General features: G+C 34.9%; 1 protein-coding gene and 1 long non-coding RNA gene across 6 annotated transcripts in view; one reads left to right on the top strand and one right to left on the bottom strand.

Moving 5' to 3' along the window:
* LOC106968095 (uncharacterized) overlaps positions 1-9,916 on the bottom strand; it is a 47,679-nt gene extending 37,763 nt beyond the window's left edge. For 2 of the 4 annotated variants that reach the window (XR_003419981.2, XR_008290680.1), the window contains exons 1-3: positions 9,795-9,902; positions 8,846-8,998; positions 1,618-1,714 (exon numbers count right to left, since the gene is read on the bottom strand). This is a non-coding gene — a long non-coding RNA (uncharacterized LOC106968095). Of the gene's footprint in view, positions 1-1,316; positions 1,364-1,617; positions 1,715-8,845; positions 8,999-9,794 lie in introns of all 4 variants that reach the window. The other 2 variants (XR_008290688.1, XR_008290687.1) reach the window with 2 other exon arrangements.
* DPYD (dihydropyrimidine dehydrogenase) overlaps positions 1-18,195 on the top strand; it is an 854,343-nt gene that overhangs the window by 429,666 nt on the left and 406,482 nt on the right. For both annotated transcript variants that reach the window (XM_027058524.2, XM_027058523.2), the window contains one exon: positions 3,696-3,880. In XM_027058524.2, coding sequence (XP_026914325.2) covers positions 3,696-3,880 — 185 coding nt within the window. The remainder of the gene's footprint in view (positions 1-3,695; positions 3,881-18,195) is intronic.

The raw sequence follows: 18,195 nt of genomic DNA, 5'->3' as shown, positions 1-18,195 counted from the left end.
CAAAAGAGTCATTGAAGTCATAAAAGGTATTATTTGGATCCATAAACTGAGTCAAAGTTTCAATAAATTGATGGATTATCTCCCCCCATTGCTTTCCCTCTATTTTATTGTAAATGCTGAAATACACATATACATACATACACAGATATAGATCATCTACTTAAATATAGAGTCCACTGTGCCAACAGGGAAATGATCCTAATCATTTGATGTTCAAGTTGTAATGAATACTCATTCTTGCATTAGCTGCTTAGTGCTACTGATAGAAAACATTTTTTTTACCTACTGTAGAATTTTATATTCATATAAATTTGTCCATGCTTTGTTTTTCCAAAGATCCTTTGTAGGTATCAACAAGTCAAAAGATTAGATATTAAAGTGGAAACAAATGATCTCTATTTTGACTGATGTAAGCTTTGCTGTAATATTTAATAACATCACAACCAACTGCTTAACCTCATTTTTTTTCTATTTATTTTTTTAAATCAAACTATGGAGATGCTAAACTTGAAGGCCTCTAAAAAGATTAGGGGGAAAATTGAGTAGATAGTTTTTAAAAGTGGGCTGAAATAATTTTCAATACAAAAGAAAAATCCTTTCTATTTTGGCACACAGTATCAGAGAGTTGTTTGATTATTAGTGAGGTTAGTTGGATATCACAAATAATAAAACAATTAAAACAGTTAATATTCAGGCCCAAGTCTTCAAGGTATAAATGAATCAAATATTGAGGAAATAGCATGTTTCAAGAGTAAACATGAGTATGTATGAGTTTGTAGGGACATAAAATAATACATACATAATGGAAAGACCCATGAATAGAATTGTGCTTTTGAATTCACAAATAAATGATCCTAGGTGGCTTATGGTATTGGTGCTAAATATTTTAAGAAATGCAAGATTTACTTATTAAACTTAAGTAACATCTCCTAACTACTTATTGACTGAGTTAGTGATAGAGCTCTAATAGTAAAGTAAATCATACTATTTACATTTTTAAGTCATAAGAAATTATAAAATGCATTAATCAAGAACTTCAGTTTAATTCAATGAGCATTTATTCAGCACCTATTGTGTATAACGCACTGTATTTAATGGTAAGTTTAACTTTTATGAGGCCTGAAGCTTATATAATTTGAGGATTCTTTTATCTAAAAGAAAAAAATTACAAATTCAAATTTAGGCACAGGGCCTTAAAAAAGGACCATGCAAGTGAGAGAGCCTGAAGCTTAAGCTTCAATAACTTCACAGTATATATGTCTTTGACTCTAATAGCTGCTAAGGAAAATCAAAGATAACTAAGGCATAATCCCTACCTTGCTCAAGCTTAGAGTGAAATCTGTGCTAACCTTCAAGGATACTTCTGTAAAAAAATGAGAAAAATGTATAAAAGGGCTTTGATCTCCTGGTGAAATAATTTTGAATTCCTTCTCATTTAAAAATCTTTATTTCAGTTCTCTATATAGAGCAAAGTTGTACCAAAGTCTTGGACAAATAAGGTCATTTCTTATACAGGAGAATTATTTTTTACTCTATTTCCCATTACATAAACCATTCAATGATGGTATGTTCCAGTTACCATTATTACAACAGGTTGAACTGACAAGCCATACTCACCATTGACTTTTTTGCAACTCAGATAACTATCAACAGATGGTAGTGATGATCTGTTATGATGTGGGGAACAAATGATAAAGGTGTCTTTTCATGTGACCTTTAAAGACATTAGAAAAATCTTCTCAAAATGCCATTCTGCATTGAAAATAATTACATGAATATTTAATTTTACTCTCGATGAAAGGTGAAATCACATCAGAGATATAAACAGTATTAGATTTTTGAATAAAAACCTGAGCACAATAGCATTAATCCAGCTGCTCGTTCATTCGTTCATTCATTCACTCATCTACTGAATTGTGTGTCTCTTATGCTACAAGTACTGTACTAGGCTTTGTGGTACAGTACCCAATAGCATGGACACATTGCTATTCTCATGGAACCTACAGTCTTGTAGGGAACACACAAAGTAATTCCTCAATAGTTTTCTAAAATTCTAATATTTTTCAAGTAGAAAAGCTACAAAGGTTTATTTTTGTGTCTTGTTTTTCCATTTTTATTGAGAAGAAATGGTTTTAGATATCAGAATAACATTTTTTTAACATTTGCTTATTTTCCTTTAAACTAACTCATTAATTTGTTAAACAACTAACTTTTGTGTTCCAAAATCTTACAGTCTCTTTAGTTTAAGTTGTTATATTCTCTTTTGAATTAAAGACTAGCTCCACAAGTCTGTCTTGAGATGCTGTACTTAAAATCCATGACAGGAAAACCTGGAGAGAACATTTAATCCTAAACACTGGCTCAGTTTGCTCCATTATATATGGTGCTATCTACCTTTATGCCCTTCTCTTGTTAAACCCTTTCTATAACTTACATTCTGTGATCTCTTCCAAATATCTGGATTATGTGTCTACCCAAAGATTCCTTTACGTATTTTTCTTTTTTTTTTTTATTTGTTTTTAATGTTTATTTTTGAGACAGAAAGAGACAGACAATGAGCGGGGGAGTGGCTGAGAGAGAGGGAGACACAGAATCCAAAGCAGGCTCCAGGCTCCGAGCTGTCAGCACAAAGCCAGACACGGGCCTCGAACTCATGGATCATGAGATCATGACCTGAGCCAAAGTGGGACGCTTCACAGACTGAGGCACGCAGGCGCCCCACTTTAGATATTTTTCTTAAACGAACTCAAAGTCTTCCTTTTCCATGACACATTTAGATTTACTGGAGCAGAGCAAATAACTTAAAATTCTTTTATAGAGCAGTTTCCACAAGGAACCAATGGTAGTGTTTGCATTTGTTGATTTCTATAAAATAAAAAGAAATTGAGGGGCACCTGGGTGGCTCAGTCGGTTAAGCATCCGACTTCGGCTCAGGTCATGATCTGATGGTTGGTGGGTTCCAGCCCCACTTCGGGCTCTGCACTGACGGAGATTCTGTCTCCATCTCTCTCTCTGCCCCTTCCCTGCTCATGCTCTGTCTCTCTCTCTTAAATATAAGTAAAACATTAAAAAAAATTTTAAAAAGAAATTGATGGCTTATGTAGATATACTGTGGGTCCATCAAATTGCTTAGCATTAGGTGCGAATAATTTGGTGAAAATGTAGAAGGCTTTGTTTTGTTTATAAAATTTCTTGTTGTGAAAGGAGACTGGCCATTCACCCGAATTCACAATATAACTTACATCTGTGACACACAGGAACAAATTTAGGATCTTATGAGTGATATTGTATTTGTGAAAATAATGGTATAGACAAAATTTTAGAAAATTCATTTTATATTCATTTAAAGGGATTTAAATGGATTATATGCACATTCAAACATGTGAAAGGCTGTACTTTCCTTCTTCATGGATCTGTACTTCTTATACATAAATACCAGAGCTGAAGTATTGCCCAAATATGTAGTCTTTAATACCTACCTGTGATGTATACTTTGAATTGGTTAAATCAGTATGCCTTGAATATATTATTAACTCAGATATTTCATTAACTTTCCATTTTTATGGTTCATTAAAACCAGTTGTTTGAGTCCCTAGAACAATAATTAAGTCATAATTTTTTTAATTTTCAAATTATTGTTATGTGATGCACAAATCAGTCATTGCCTCTTATCTTTCACTTTTTTTTTCTTACAGTAAAAGAAGCCTTGAGCCCTGTAAAATTTAACAGATGGAATCTCCCAGAAGTAGATCCAGAAACTATGCAAACCAGTGAACCATGGGTGTTTGCAGGTGGTGATATTGTTGGTGTGGCTAACACTACAGTGGAATCAGTGAATGATGGAAAGCAGGCTTCTTGGTACATTCACAAATATATACAGGTAGGCATTTGCCATCACTTTCAGCCATTTTTTCCAGTGGATACATACTTCCTCATTTATTTTTGCTACTCATTCATGACAGCATTTATATATGACATATAATAACCATATATGAAATACATTAAAAACGTATATTAAGTTGGATAGAATTTTTTTAACATGGACTGGATAGCAGATCTGTTTAATTGATTGAGAGTTCAGTGTGCATTTCTACAGGGAAATGCCATGAAGTTACTAGTTCTGCTGTTTTCAAAATATTTATTAATGGCTTAAAGACATAGATAATACATTTATCAAATCTGGATGGTACACAAGATGATAGCAGATAAGATCTATATTCCTAATGATCTTACACAGTCCAGAATACCATGTTGTCTGTCCATTTGAATCAGATGAGTTCCTATCCACTTCCCAAATTATGTACCTAATTGTGTACCAATTATGTACCTAATTGAAAAGAAAACAAGTATTTTATAAATTTCAATTGTAATTTTTCACTATTTAGGTTCATGATACAAATGCAGAATGTAAAAATGATAAAATATAAAGTCAAACATACTCTTACAGTAACTAGAGGGTCGTGGGGGACAAAAGCCATAATTACTAGACCTCAGTTGTCTTACTTTTTGACAAAATGCTTTGTTTTCTTCTTGCTCTATAATTTAATTAAACACAGATATAGTGATCTCCTTTATTAAAATGTTTCTGGAAAAATTTGCTCTTGTTAATAAAATTCTTCTTTTTTTCCTATTCAGGAAAGGCTCCCTATTCATAACATGCTGTCTGCCTCTCTTCTTTCAGTTTCTTTTGTTTGTTTCTCACATGGTAATAAAATTTACTTTGTCTTTAATGTTTCCTTGAATAGTTTTCTTCCACTTTGCCATGACCATTTAGTCTTTTCTGGTTGTCCCCCTACTTTTTCTGTAATCTGGGCAGGAACTACTTATCTACTAGGTAGAGCCTGGACCCAGTACTGATTATATCATCTTTTTAGGCTCAATTCACTGAACTATTCCCACCTCAGCCCAGCGTCTCTGAGTAGTGGGGCTTGGGATGTTGTGGTCTGGGCATAATATGGTATCCCAGAAATACAGGGCTCTAAGAACGAGTGTAACCAGCCTCTGGGTCATGCATAGAGACAAAAGTGTGATTTAGGAAACAATGTGTTGTGGAGATGACAAATGTAAAATTAATAATGCTCTCCAAATCAGTATAAGTCAGAAGGAACTAGGCTAGGAAAAAAAAAAAAAAAAAAGGAAAAGGAATGCAATTTAACAGGCAGAAACCTGGAAACCCAAAGCAGAAAAGCTGGTTGTGGCTCCAGCTCCAGTCTCTGGAGCACCTGTACTTTGGAGAGTCCCCATGGCCTCAGGCGTACACAGAGGAGCTGTTTGACTGCCTAGGATGGACTCCTAAATTGGCTCCTTTTGCTCTTTCCGTCATAAAACTTATCACCCTGTAGTTCTATTTCCTCATTTTACTTATTGTCACAGTACTCTCAAGGATCCCCATTGCACCTTCTCCTGCATAACTCTCTCATCTGTGTTTCCATCTGTGTTCTTCCATGTTCCAGCTGTCCTCTGGAAATCTTTACTTGTGTGCTGATGTATATTTCAGACTCACTGGACATCTCCACTTGGTTACCTACACTTCTCATTCGCTGCTTTAAACTAAATATGTGCTCCCGAACCTGTTCCACCTCCAGTATTTAACGTTTCTGGTACCCAGCTTCAAATCCTCTACATCAGTGTTCCTCAGATTTCTATTTTTTTTTAATGTTTATTTGTTTTTGAGAGAGAGAGAGAGAGAGAATGCGTAGGGGAGGGGCGGAGAGAGAGGGAGACACAGAATCCGAAGCAGGCTCTAGGCTCTGAGCTGTCAGCACAGAACCCAATGCAGGGCTCGAACTCACAGACCATGATATTATGACCTGAGCGGAAGCCAGTTGCTTCACTGACTGAGCCACCCAGGTACCCCTGTTCAGACTTCTAGCTTACTGATTTCTAGATTACTCAGACTAATACAGTTTTCAAATCAATTTCAAAACCAAAATAGGACTGACAGCTTCTTATTTCACTGTGTAATGGCATTAAAGTAAGCCCTTAAACATGTTATAACATTTACTATATTATATATACAAGAAATATATTAGTAAGGAAGTTTATGAGAGAAGTAGGAAACAACACAGTCTCAGAATAAGAGATACTTCTAAAGAAAATATGGTTGGAAGATTTACACTAGTGTGTTTACACACACACCTTTTTCTTAATATAAAATAACACTGTTGTGTACATCTTTACTTAGGAACTTTTTATCAAATTTTATTTTCCTCTTCTCTCTCTTGTATATCTGGTCAATTCTATCTCTATAATGACTCTTTCATATGATTATTTTAATTTGCCTGTTTTTGGGGCTGAATACAATTTTTGGTTGACCAGACATCTCACTGACCAATCTGTTAACTTCTTGAAGAAATGAAAAGAGAGTCAGGAGATGAGAGAGAAGGCTCTTATACTAGGTTTCAACCTAGTGAATGCATGAATTCAGTTCGCAGAACTAAAAATGATGGGAAGGCAGAGATGCTAAAGAGAATTGAAAGGTAAAATTGAATGAAGGACAGTGCAAAGGGCATGTGTTAATTTTTTTCTAAATATTTACATCTGTTTATAGATTTTAAATTAAAGTACATAGAGAATATTTACTATCTTTGTGATTGTGGTGGTTTTGTACTACTTCACAATTTTCATTCGAAAGCATTTCTAAAGATGTTTTTCTTTTGACTTTACTTTTATCTTTTTACTTCCCTGAATATAATAAATGTGTACTGAAAAAAATGAGCAGTCATTTTACTTAGCTTCTCCTTACCCATAAAAAAAACAGACTTTGAGGTATGATGAAAAAGAAAAGTGCACGTGCTTTAAAAATACATATTGCTAGGAACGATAGTGTTTGAAATATAAAATAAAAAATTTGTGACCAGTAAGAGTTTTGGATTTGGCTGAAGGCTTTAGACTTGTCAAACAAAGTGTTGAATTGCATTTTAAAGATGGAGTAGAAATGGAAGGCAGGTAAAATCTCTGTCAAGTAAAATCAACACTTCCACCTTCCTGCCTGTTGGTTGCAAAGTGCTAAGCAGTGATAAGACTAAAAAGGAACATATAGACAAAGTGAGATTTTTATTTCTCCACACTGTCATTAACTTAGTTCTGGCCTCTATCACCTCTTCAAATTGCCTCCACTTCTTCCCTTGTCAAATCCGATGAGCCTATGCTGCCACCAGGGTCATCTTTCTAGAGTATAAGTTTGATCCTAATTTCCTCATTTAAAACCCTTCAGAAGCTCCTTTTTGCAGTCAAGATAAAGCCCAAACTCCTTAACTTATGATGCCAACTTGCATTTTCCCCAGCACACCAAGATTTCTCCTGAATCTGGGCCTTTCCCCTACTCCACTCATGTCATCTGTCTAGATCCTACCTGCCCTTCAGCCTTTGAGTCCTCCTCTGCTTTCAGAAACACGTTCCTCCTTTGTGTTCTGTAGCTCTGTTTCCTGAGGGAAGCCTGCCTACTGATCTGTCTCTACAAGCCAGTGACCATGCTTGTGTATTGTTATGCCCTCAAAATAAAGAGCGTATTCATCTATTAAATAGGAGAAATGCATAGAGTGAGATAATTCATTTTAAAGGAATTGAAAGAGGAGTTAAGAAAACTAATGAGTTTGTTATATAAGTTCATTAACACTGTAAATAAATAATGTTTCCTTCAAGTGCAACATTCGTTAAGAAAAATTTTATAATGCCTTAATGTATTCATGAATGAAGGTTTATCACTGCTTATTTTATGTTTTGTGTTAGTTTGGGAGGAAATGTAACATTAGATAGTATACTTTAAAAATGATTTAATACCCACATTATAGTATTAATTCATGCATGCATTTATTGTGATTGGATATTTTGGATTTATTTGTAATATGCTTTTTCAGACACATGCGGTTATTTAAAGATATTCCTGTTGGGATTTCAGTAATTCCCATAGTTGTCTGAAGAGAGCTCCACTTAAATTTTTTTAGTTAATTTGACCAGTTACCACTTACTGAGTACCAGCTGCTGGACTCAAGGCACTTGGCTTTGGGAGAGTACCAAAGTGAATAAATGAAGAGAGGTAACAAATACAGCAGCTGGAAATTTAGACTCTGAATTAAATAGACCTGATTTCAAACCCAGTTCTAACAGTTTTGAACCATGTGACCTCAGGCAAGTTACTTCATCACTTCAGGGCATGGTCTTTTCAGGGAAAAATAAACTATTTATTAATAAATGAGTAATGATAATTAGAGTTGTTAAAATGGTATTAGAGAAGAAATATATAATAGGAGATTTTGAATAGAAAAATAGTATAAGATTTTAACAGATGAAGATTTAAAGAAGCTATTTCAGGTAATTATAAAAGCATTTTATCTAGCCATTTATTTATTCATCCATATACATCCAGCTGTCTATCCACATAGTCATTCATGCGTGGAATCATTAATTAATTAATTCATTCATTCATTCAATAAACATTAAAAAAATAGTGCTATCTTCTTTAGATAGTACTCATCAGTAGATTTATAAATGTGAGTTAAAACATGAGGCTTGCCATTAAAAATCTCAGTCTGGTAGGGAAGACAGTTGTGTAAACATACATCTAATACAATATAATAAATGCACTAATAAAAAATGTAATGGCACAGGATGACATAGAAGAGATAATGATTGATTCTCTCTGGATGTGGGTATAGAATGTGGAGTCAGCAAAGGCTTCGCAAAAATCAAAATACAAATAAAGAAGGAGGATAAGAAAACCTGAGTGATTTGAACTACTGGAACTTAAAGGGGCTGCCAGATAAGACTATAGATCCTACTCACTGCCCAGGGGTACTCACAGAACGGGCACTCGTTGACTGAAATCTGACCAGGCTCCACTCACCTAACAATGGTATCTTTTGTGCTGCTTCTATTCAGAGTAAGGAGTGCTTTCCTTGAATTTTCACAAAAGTGCTTTCTGCTTCTTCTTTAAGCCTTGCACCTGTGTAATGGCTTCTTTTAATTTCACCAAAAGGCATTCTGGGTAGTGGAGTCCCTAAACATAGATAATACGTAGGAAAAATGAGAGAAAAGATCTATAATTATACTGGGGTTAGAACATGATAAGAATGCCCAGTTTAGGATTTTAATCAGGGGTATGTAATGAGGCAGGAATGTGGTAGGAGTTGTTTGCATAAAAAGTGAGAGTGTCAGATCTTGTATTAATACAGAGAAAAACATTTTCCAATTTGTCAACATTTCTCTCTTTAAAAGTCATTATTTTAATATGAAACTTACTTGTCTTTATTTAGTGGTACCAATAAATGATCCAATATGACTTCACCTTTGTTGTTTATAATATTATGATGTTAGGAGTCCAGGCTTATTTGTTTTTTTCTTCTGCTTAAATAAGAATTACTGAATATCTGAGATAATTTTGGTAGTGTACCCAAAGAAAGAGTATGTAACTGCAAGAATGACTATAGCGACACAAAAAAATTGTTTTAAAATTCATTTGCACTTTCACTTGAGTCTTTCCAGTGGATTCGTTTATTTAACCAGTGTGCACGTGTGGGGGTCTGTGTGTACGTATCTGTGTGTATGGGCACATGTATGTGGACAGGTGGATAGATAAAAGTTCTGTACTGGGAAAAAAGGAAATTAGCTGCATAAACTATGACCTTTCTTCTCTAAAGGTGCTTACAACAATGTGAATTCAAGGATTACCAATGTGAAATAGAAAACAAATATATGATATACATGAAGGAAAGCTAAATTTAGTGAAACCAATAAGTACTAAAGTAGTCAAAGACAGAGATCAATGTTAGCTAGAGCTATTAGAGAAGACTCACGAAAGAAGTGGTCCTTGGTTTTTATCCTCCTTGGAACGAACTGTTATATTTCCTTGTTAGTTGTAATAATTACTACTATTTGTTTAGCCTCTATTACACATTGTACATTTTTTGGTTACCATGACTCAGGTCATGACTCAGGTCATGATCTCATAATTCATGGGTTTGAGCCCCACATCAAGCTCTACACTGGCAGTGTGGAGCCTGCTTGGGATTCTCTCTCTCCCTCTCTCTCTCTGCCCCTTCCTCTTCCCTGTTCCCATGTGCACATGCTTTCTTTCTCTCTCTGTCTCTCTCTCTCTCTCAAAAATAAATAACCACTTAAAATGTGTATATATACCTTAACCAGAATAAGTGGCTAGAAAAGTTCTAAGATTATTAATATTCCACATCTCCTGACTTCCAGAGAAATAAAAGAGGGACAGTTAGCTCAATTAATATAATTAAACATGTAAATATAATTGTTAATTGAGGATAAAGATGCAGCATTTTAATTATATAGGTAAATCCAAAACATTCATTAACAATGAATTGGCTAAATCAAATACATTCCTTTAAAAAACAAACATAGGAATATAAAAAAGGTCTCTTATTCTATGAAACAAAAATCAATAATTACTTGATAAATTTGAAAAAGTCAAAATGGAAATTGTAAAAAGGATATACACATTGTTAAACATATCATTTTATTTTAAAACATAGATATTTTCTCCTTTTCATTTTTCTTTAAAAAAAAAAAAAAGGTTGAGTTCTTTTGTAGCCAAGGGTTACAGTTCTATCATGTTTCTTGTGTAAACCTATACATAATATACCACCTACAACTTCTAGTTTTGTTTTTTAAAGTGGAGAGCACTACCTTCAAGAAACATACCAAGCAATTTTCTGGATTTTTGTATGGTTGTCTTTTGTCATTTCATTTGTTTAACCCACATCTTATTTGATGCAATGACTTCTTTTTTCATCAACTCCCCTTTATTATATCTTTTGAAAGCATTCAGCTTATTTTTCACAGAATCAGCCCCCTTTCTTTTCACATTCCTATAGCTCTTCAATTTATATGATTTTATTTTACATTTATAACCAACACAAATGGGGTGAGGAACATACCACTGACTCAATAAATACACAACTCAGTGGTGGAATAAGAAGTCCATAGGCACACAGGGTACTCTACCCATTACAAAGATTCAACACTCCTTGTCTTCCCTTTGTATGTCTCACATAGGGAATGGAGAGAAGAAATTAATCCAATAATAAGTCTGTTAGATGCAACCAACTTGTTAAGGGAACCTATAAAGTGTCTAAGGTCCTTCTTTACCAAATGTATTTACAAAGTGTCATTATTAATTTACAAAATGCTACTAATTTACCAAAATATGATTGTTTAGAAGATTGGGAATTTACTTTGTTTTAGTATTGACATATAAACAAATTTTATTACAAAAAGTAGAGGTACATCTAGTGTATCTCGTCATGGTACATCCCCTACTAAGAACCAACGTGGAAATAGAATACAGGTTAAATTCTTCTAAATTCTAATCCTAGATAAGAGGCTTGTTTTCCCTGAAGTAGTCCTTGTAGTTCTGAGAAGATGATCTTACCAACATAGGACATTTTGTTAAATAAAATTGTTCCAAATATATGGAAACCATCATCTTAAAACCTACTGGTTTGATTACATCATTAGAGCAATCCTTACCCATGTTATTAATTTAAATTTACTATCCCTTAGATACAACATTAAAACACCACAATATTTATTACTAGTAGTGGAAGGGATCAACTAAATTTACATGTTGCTGCAAGGAAAGCACTTGTAGTGGTAAAAAGATAAATATTGAGTGACAAAAGACAAGCGTTATTAGTAGAAGAATAAATATGGAAAGCATAGAGGAAGGGATAGAAATTCAAATAAAGAAATTATATAGAGATTCTTCAAATATAGGTAAATAATGAAAAGGAAAAGAAGACCTGGTTTCTTCCAGGTAGAATTCTTTCTGTGAAATTCAAAGACTATGAGGAACTGCAGAGAATAAGAAAGGAGGCATTGGGACATTAAGCATTAAAAACAAAACAAAACAAAACAAAACAAAAAACCTTCTGGTTGCTGTGTTTACAAATGACTTTAGGAGTCACTGAATTGAAGTTGAATGGTTACAGAATATTATTTATTCACTGCCACCATTTGAGGTCAGCTTTCATTAACAACAAAAAGTTAATTTTGGTTTAGTTTCAATGGTTCAACTACATATATGAGTTTGTCTATGTGCATCCTCCCAAATGATAGTCTTTTTTTCTTCCTCAAACTGTATCCTTTATTTAATATGCTGTATTCCTATAATAAGATTCTGTGTTAAGGTGCCTGATACTGTTTTGATTTTATTTATGAATCTATGTTATTCCTTCCAGCTTGTCAATTCCCCTTGAAACTAATTCTTGTGGCAGAATAATCTTAGAAGATAGACACAAATATTCTGGCTTCATACTAGGACTAAAATGTCTTTTGTAACCTATAAAATCACAGAGCACAGGTGTCTTTTAAGTTTTACCTTTCTACAGTGTTTTCCAGCTCTACAGTGAGGCTTATATGATATTTTAATGAAGATTATAATGAAGTTCTCTAACAGTTAATGTCATTCTACTCAGTTGTATATAGTATATGGGTACATTTTAAAATAGATGTTTGTAAAATTCTTCAAAACTATCATAAATTCCTTGCGTTGATGACCTACTTTTCTACTGCTCGAGGTTTTTGTGTATTTTCTTTTGGTTTGATTGAGGTGTAAAAGAATCAGTAGTTGTTGAGGGAACTAGGTGTCTCAGGGGATTAGTAATGAGATACAGAGCCTTTAACCTCTTGGTCACTAGTTCAAATTTGCCTCAGGTCAAGAGTGACAGAAAGTCATTACCATCTGATGGCAGTTCAATAGGCTATGTGAAATGAATTTGTGATTTCAGTACCTAACGGAGAGAGATCCATGCCAAAATCCCACCATAGAGCGAGTAAGTACAAACTGGTAGTTGTGATTTTAGTTTGAAGAGAAAGGAGGAGTCCAGTCATTGCTAACTATTCCATTTCTTTCTTTGAGCTGTGACTTCTTTTGGTGGATTTGTTGATGGAATGAATGGCATGGGAAAACTAGGCTTGCCCTAGTGTTGGTTTGTGATTTGAGGCCATGAGATGCACATCCATAGGAATCCCTATCTGTCATTGTTGCTAATGAGGTACAATTCAGCATTACTAAATTGACTTTTAAAAAGTGATTTCAGTCCCAGATGGTGATTCATTCAAGATTGAAAGTTACATCATTCATGTCTCCTATTTCTTCAATGCCCTTCTGCATATATTTTTTTAAATGTTTCATTTTCCTTTTTAATCATATTATTAATTTTATCTACCTTTGGACATACGACTGAACATTTAGAGAGGCCTATTCATTCTTGTCAATCTTTCACATGAAAAATACTGAGTTAACAAACAAGAATAGAAAATTGTAAGGACACTTTGAAGATGGGGAATTAAAAATTGAGCGCAGTACGAAAGGATCATTGCTATAAAGCTAATTGAATTATGTGTATTCTTATCAATAAATGAAATCTTTCACCTTCTGCCACTTTTAGGGTTGGAGATTATGTGAGGGATTTTGTCTTTCTAATATCTTCAGTGAACAGTCAGGTTATTAAAACTTTTTGATTTGGGGATCTCTTTTAAAGGAATTACCTTGCTAAAGAGGACAAAGGCAAATGTTTATACTTGAAAGATTTATAAGATCACAGTATTTTCTTCATAATGGAATATTTACATTTTTATTTTATATTGGACTCACTGACTTTCAAAAAGAACCTGCACTGTTGGATTGTAAGGATTTTAAAGCTATCTCTGATAATTTTTATGATGTGAAAATAAAATCTAAAGGATGATAGCTACTGTGGCTCATATTAAAGATTACTGTTCTCTACAAAGGTGAGCAGTTGCTAAAAATATGACAGTCTGGGATTTTAGAAAACAAACTTAGAATAACTTTTCTATGCCCAAGTCTCTTGCTTAGAAGAACTTCAGTGCCAACTTTGAAGACACTTGTTATCATTATCATTGCTTAAAATATCATTTTAATTTCACATCTTCAAAGGCATTCTTTTGCCCTGAAATATACCAGTGGTTTCTACAATATCTGAAGAACTATGATTTGAGAATTAGAAATTTAAATTGCACAGGCTTAATATTAGAGAATTTCCGTTACCCTTTGCAGGTTTTGAGGCAGCTTATTCGACCTTACAGTCTCACCAGGAAGCTAATGGGAAAGCCTTGCAGCAATCTTCACAGGAAAGTTTCCAAATGTCAAGTGTCATCTTTCCAGCTGTTAGATGAATGGGTAGCCAAGAGGCATTTATTTGGCTGTGCAGCCCCTGTGAAATCTGGGTGAGGCAAGAGAAAAGGCTATAATTTGGTGGTTAGTTTACCAGTATTGGTATAGTTGCAGATCTCCTTGCCAGGCAAAGGACTTCATTTTGTGGTTTAATGATTGACAGCCAACTGCAGTGTTCCTGCACTTAGAGAATAAAAAAATGCCTTAAAAAAAAAAAAGAGGCATCATCAATATGTCATACTAATTTTTGAATTCTCCACTGCTTCAGATAAAAACAATCTTATCGACGGAGCTGGCTTCTTCCCTAAACCCTTCTCCAACTGAGAGGACGTAAGGCTTTTCAAATGACAACTGTATTAAAATCTTGAGACCTATTGAAAAAGTGTCCTTCAGTTTAAGATATATTGCAAACTCTTTAATTCCTGTGTTAAAAGAAGATTGATATGAATCATTGGTCACTGTCAGGTTGAAAAACAATGAATATCAATAAAAAGGCAGTTTTAAATCATAATGGATTCAATTTGAGATAGTGATAGACTCCAAAAAATAATATTGAAATATGTCATGGCTAAATGCTGTTTCCATGCTAAGCTTTTCCACTTGGTCAGGATCACTCTATTGAAATGACTTCAGCCCAATTTCTTGTTGGGAAACTATGCCTTTAGACAGAACTAGAATCGAAAGTGCATGTGTTCTCATTTTTATCCCTTCCAGTGAGAAATAGTAAAGTTAAATTTGCTTATAGTCATTGAAAAATGAAGTTATTTTGTTTATAAGTAAGCATACATTAAACCCTATAGATGGTCTATAGGGTTTGCCTTTTTGATGGTCGAGTCATGTTCATTTTTGCTGTAGTCCCTAGCTAATATTTTAAAATAATTATTAAGAATCAGAAGCTTGACACTTATTTCTGTTAAAATTTCTATTTGTAATAATGCATAGCTTTTTGTGTATGAAGGGGAATTTACTTTTTTATAACATCTGTATGTTATAAAAGGAAATCAAGGGAAAAAAATGAGGAATGAGCCTTTATCTAATGGAGCTATGAAAACAAAATTATCTAGTTGGTGATAGGGAAAGAAAATACCATGACTAATAAGTAATTTTAATGCCTTTTATTGACTTTATATAGGGTTCCAAACCTTTATTAAATGGCAACGTTTGACCTGAAAAGTAATTTAAAATGAAATTGTCTCCATAAAGGCAGAATATATCCTTACCAATACAGCAGTAGATTGCTAGTTCATGCAGATAACTCAAGATTAGAATGGTTAGAAAAAATCTGAAAAATCTGATCTATGCCATACTGAACCTGACTTCAGTATGTGCTGAGGGAGTATGAAAGAAATTAGCCACTGCAAAGTCATTGGGTCCAAATGGGCTATAGGTGTTAAGAATTCAAGGCCAAATCTCCAAAACCTTGTTGCCTGGGGCTGTGTAGCACTGAGGGGTGGGGGGGGGGGGGTGGGTGGAGGGAATATCACAATAGAACAAAGCACTGAAAACCTTTAGCTTGCTGGGGAAAATTCAAATGCAAAACTTAATCAGAACTGTGTTCCTCTGTGTTCAGTGTTTTAGGAAAGTCCATATACAAGTTGTAAAAGATCAGATTGAAAAATATCTAGATACAAATGGTAATGAAAGCCTAAAAGTCAAGAGAGCTGGGTTAAAATCCTAACTTAGTTGCTCATTAATTCTGCCTTTGGATCTTTGGGAATGTTACCTTGCCTTTTGATTATCTCACTTATAATTCTGAGCACAGAGGTGGAATTCTCAGCTCCAGTACTTAAAGCTTTAAAAAAAATTTTTTTAATATTTATTTATTTTTGAGAGAGAGAGAGACAGACAGAGCGTGAGCAGGGGAGGGGCACAGGGAGAGACAGAGAGAGAGAGAGAGAGAGACAGAATCCAAAAAAGGATCCAGGCTCTGAGCTGTCAGCCTAGATCCTGATGCAGAGCTCGAACTCGGGGAATGGTGAGACCGTGACCTAGACCGAAGTCGTACGCTTAACCAACTGAGCCACCCAGGTGCCCCAAGGACTTAAAGCTGTTAAAATCTCACATGCATTATCTTGAGCCTCACTGTCTTTATCCATAAAAAAAAGACAAGATTATAGCTTTTTATGGTTCTGAAACCCAAGCTATATATGTTAAAAATAAAGAATCTAATTTATGGAATACCCATTATATGCTGATTATTTTTTTAGAGGCTTAACATTCACGTTATACTCAAAATTATACCTACCAGAGTAACTACTTTCCTCCCCCACCCCATTTTAAAAATTAGAAAACATATGCTGAATTTTGCTGAGATGGATATGGCCCTGGAAATATTTGATTCAGCCATTTAATATATGGGTCAGAAAACTGAGGAACAGATTTTAACAGAGTCAACTCAAGTCATAGGAAAATTCACTCAGGAGAAAAGAACAATAATAGAACTGTATGAAAGGGATTTAAAATAAATATGTTAAAGATCCCCAAAGAGATAAAGACAGCAACAATATCCATAGAAAAGAACAGAAGAAATGTAATGCCTTTCTTTTTTTTTTAATGTTTTTAACATTTATTTATTTTTGAGAGAGAGAGAGACAGAGCATGAGCAGGAGAGGGGCAGAGAGAGAGAAGGAGACACAGAATCTGAAGCAGGCTGTAGGCTCTGAGCAAGCTGTCAGCACAGAGCCCAATGCAGGGCTCGAACCCACAAACTCTGAGATCATGACCTGAGCCGAAGTCGGATGCTCAACCGACTGAGCCACCCAGGCGCCCCTGTAATGCCTTCCTTAAGGTGTTGATGGTAATGGCATTCAGGGGCTAGAGCCCAAGTTTTTCCATTCTCAGCCCTAGTGTTCTTTTCAGTGTTCATCCTGCCCCATCTTCATGGTGTCCTTTGGTTGAGCTTCAGGTGAGAATATGGAAGACAGAACACATATGTAAGCCCCTGCCAATCATCAGAGAACTCTGTGCCGGAGTAGGGATGAGAAAAATGGCACTGAGCTTTTACAATCCATGCAACTAATCCTCAGAATGATCTTATTTCATTTTTGGATCACATCTCTTGCATTGCATAGTCACCATATGCCAGACAACATCTCATGGGAGCATAGCCTTCAAAGTGAGTGTTTGTCAGTTTTGTTCTCTGTGGTATCCTCAGTGCCTAGAACAATGCCTACCTCATAGTAGATGGTTGGCCAATAAAATGCCTACCATATGGTAGGCACTTGATAACTATGATTGAAAAATTGAATATGCCAAGGAAATGCTTTAGAATATGGGGCACATGAGGTTTAGGAAGCACATTTCACAAATTCATGTGGCTCATTGATGATAAATAACTACTTAGGCTGACAAAACAGGTGGTGGGGTACAGTGATCCTGGAAACAGAAGGATGAAAATGAGCATACCAGTGCATTATAATTTTTCTCGTGTGATCCTCACAGCCATCCTTTATAATAGGTGTTTTAAAGAGGAGACATATGAGTTTTAAAGTGGCCTTACTAACCTGATTTGGGCACAGAAGTGACCCCTGAACGACTATATTAGTTTTTCCCTGCATCCTATCCCCACCTTAGCCTGTTTTAGAGACTTCTCCCAGAAATACAGGGTTAATAGGTTAACACAAAAGCAGGTATTGCCTGGTAGGTTGTTGACTTACAATTTTGAGCTTTTTATTCCAAGTCTTAATATTTAACATTGCTGCTGTCACCTTTCTTAAATGTCAGCCTCTTATTTACCTTCATCACTCTCACCTTGATCATGCTGACTTCTTTGTGCTACATGGATTTGCTGTCAGGCACCACCCTGTGCTGGTCACCAGGCTTTTCTTACACTAGACATTGACATCTTGTCAGCAGCGTCACCACCTTTGCCCCTGGGCCTGTGAATATGGCAATTGTTACCCTACTGATTGACACTTTTGAAAATTTGTCAACATGTTATGTATTATTTGGGGGGGACCTTTGGCTAACTTACAAACCACTTCTTAAAGTTAATTCACTGGTTTATCCTTTTAACAAACCCTTTGGGTTGTATG

The sequence above is a fragment of the Acinonyx jubatus genome, chromosome C1 (assembly GCF_027475565.1).
Source record: "Acinonyx jubatus isolate Ajub_Pintada_27869175 chromosome C1, VMU_Ajub_asm_v1.0, whole genome shotgun sequence".
Lineage (NCBI taxonomy): Eukaryota > Metazoa > Chordata > Mammalia > Carnivora > Felidae > Acinonyx > Acinonyx jubatus.
Note: the sequence above shows the minus strand (reverse complement) of the source record. Positions and strands in the feature narration are given on the sequence as shown.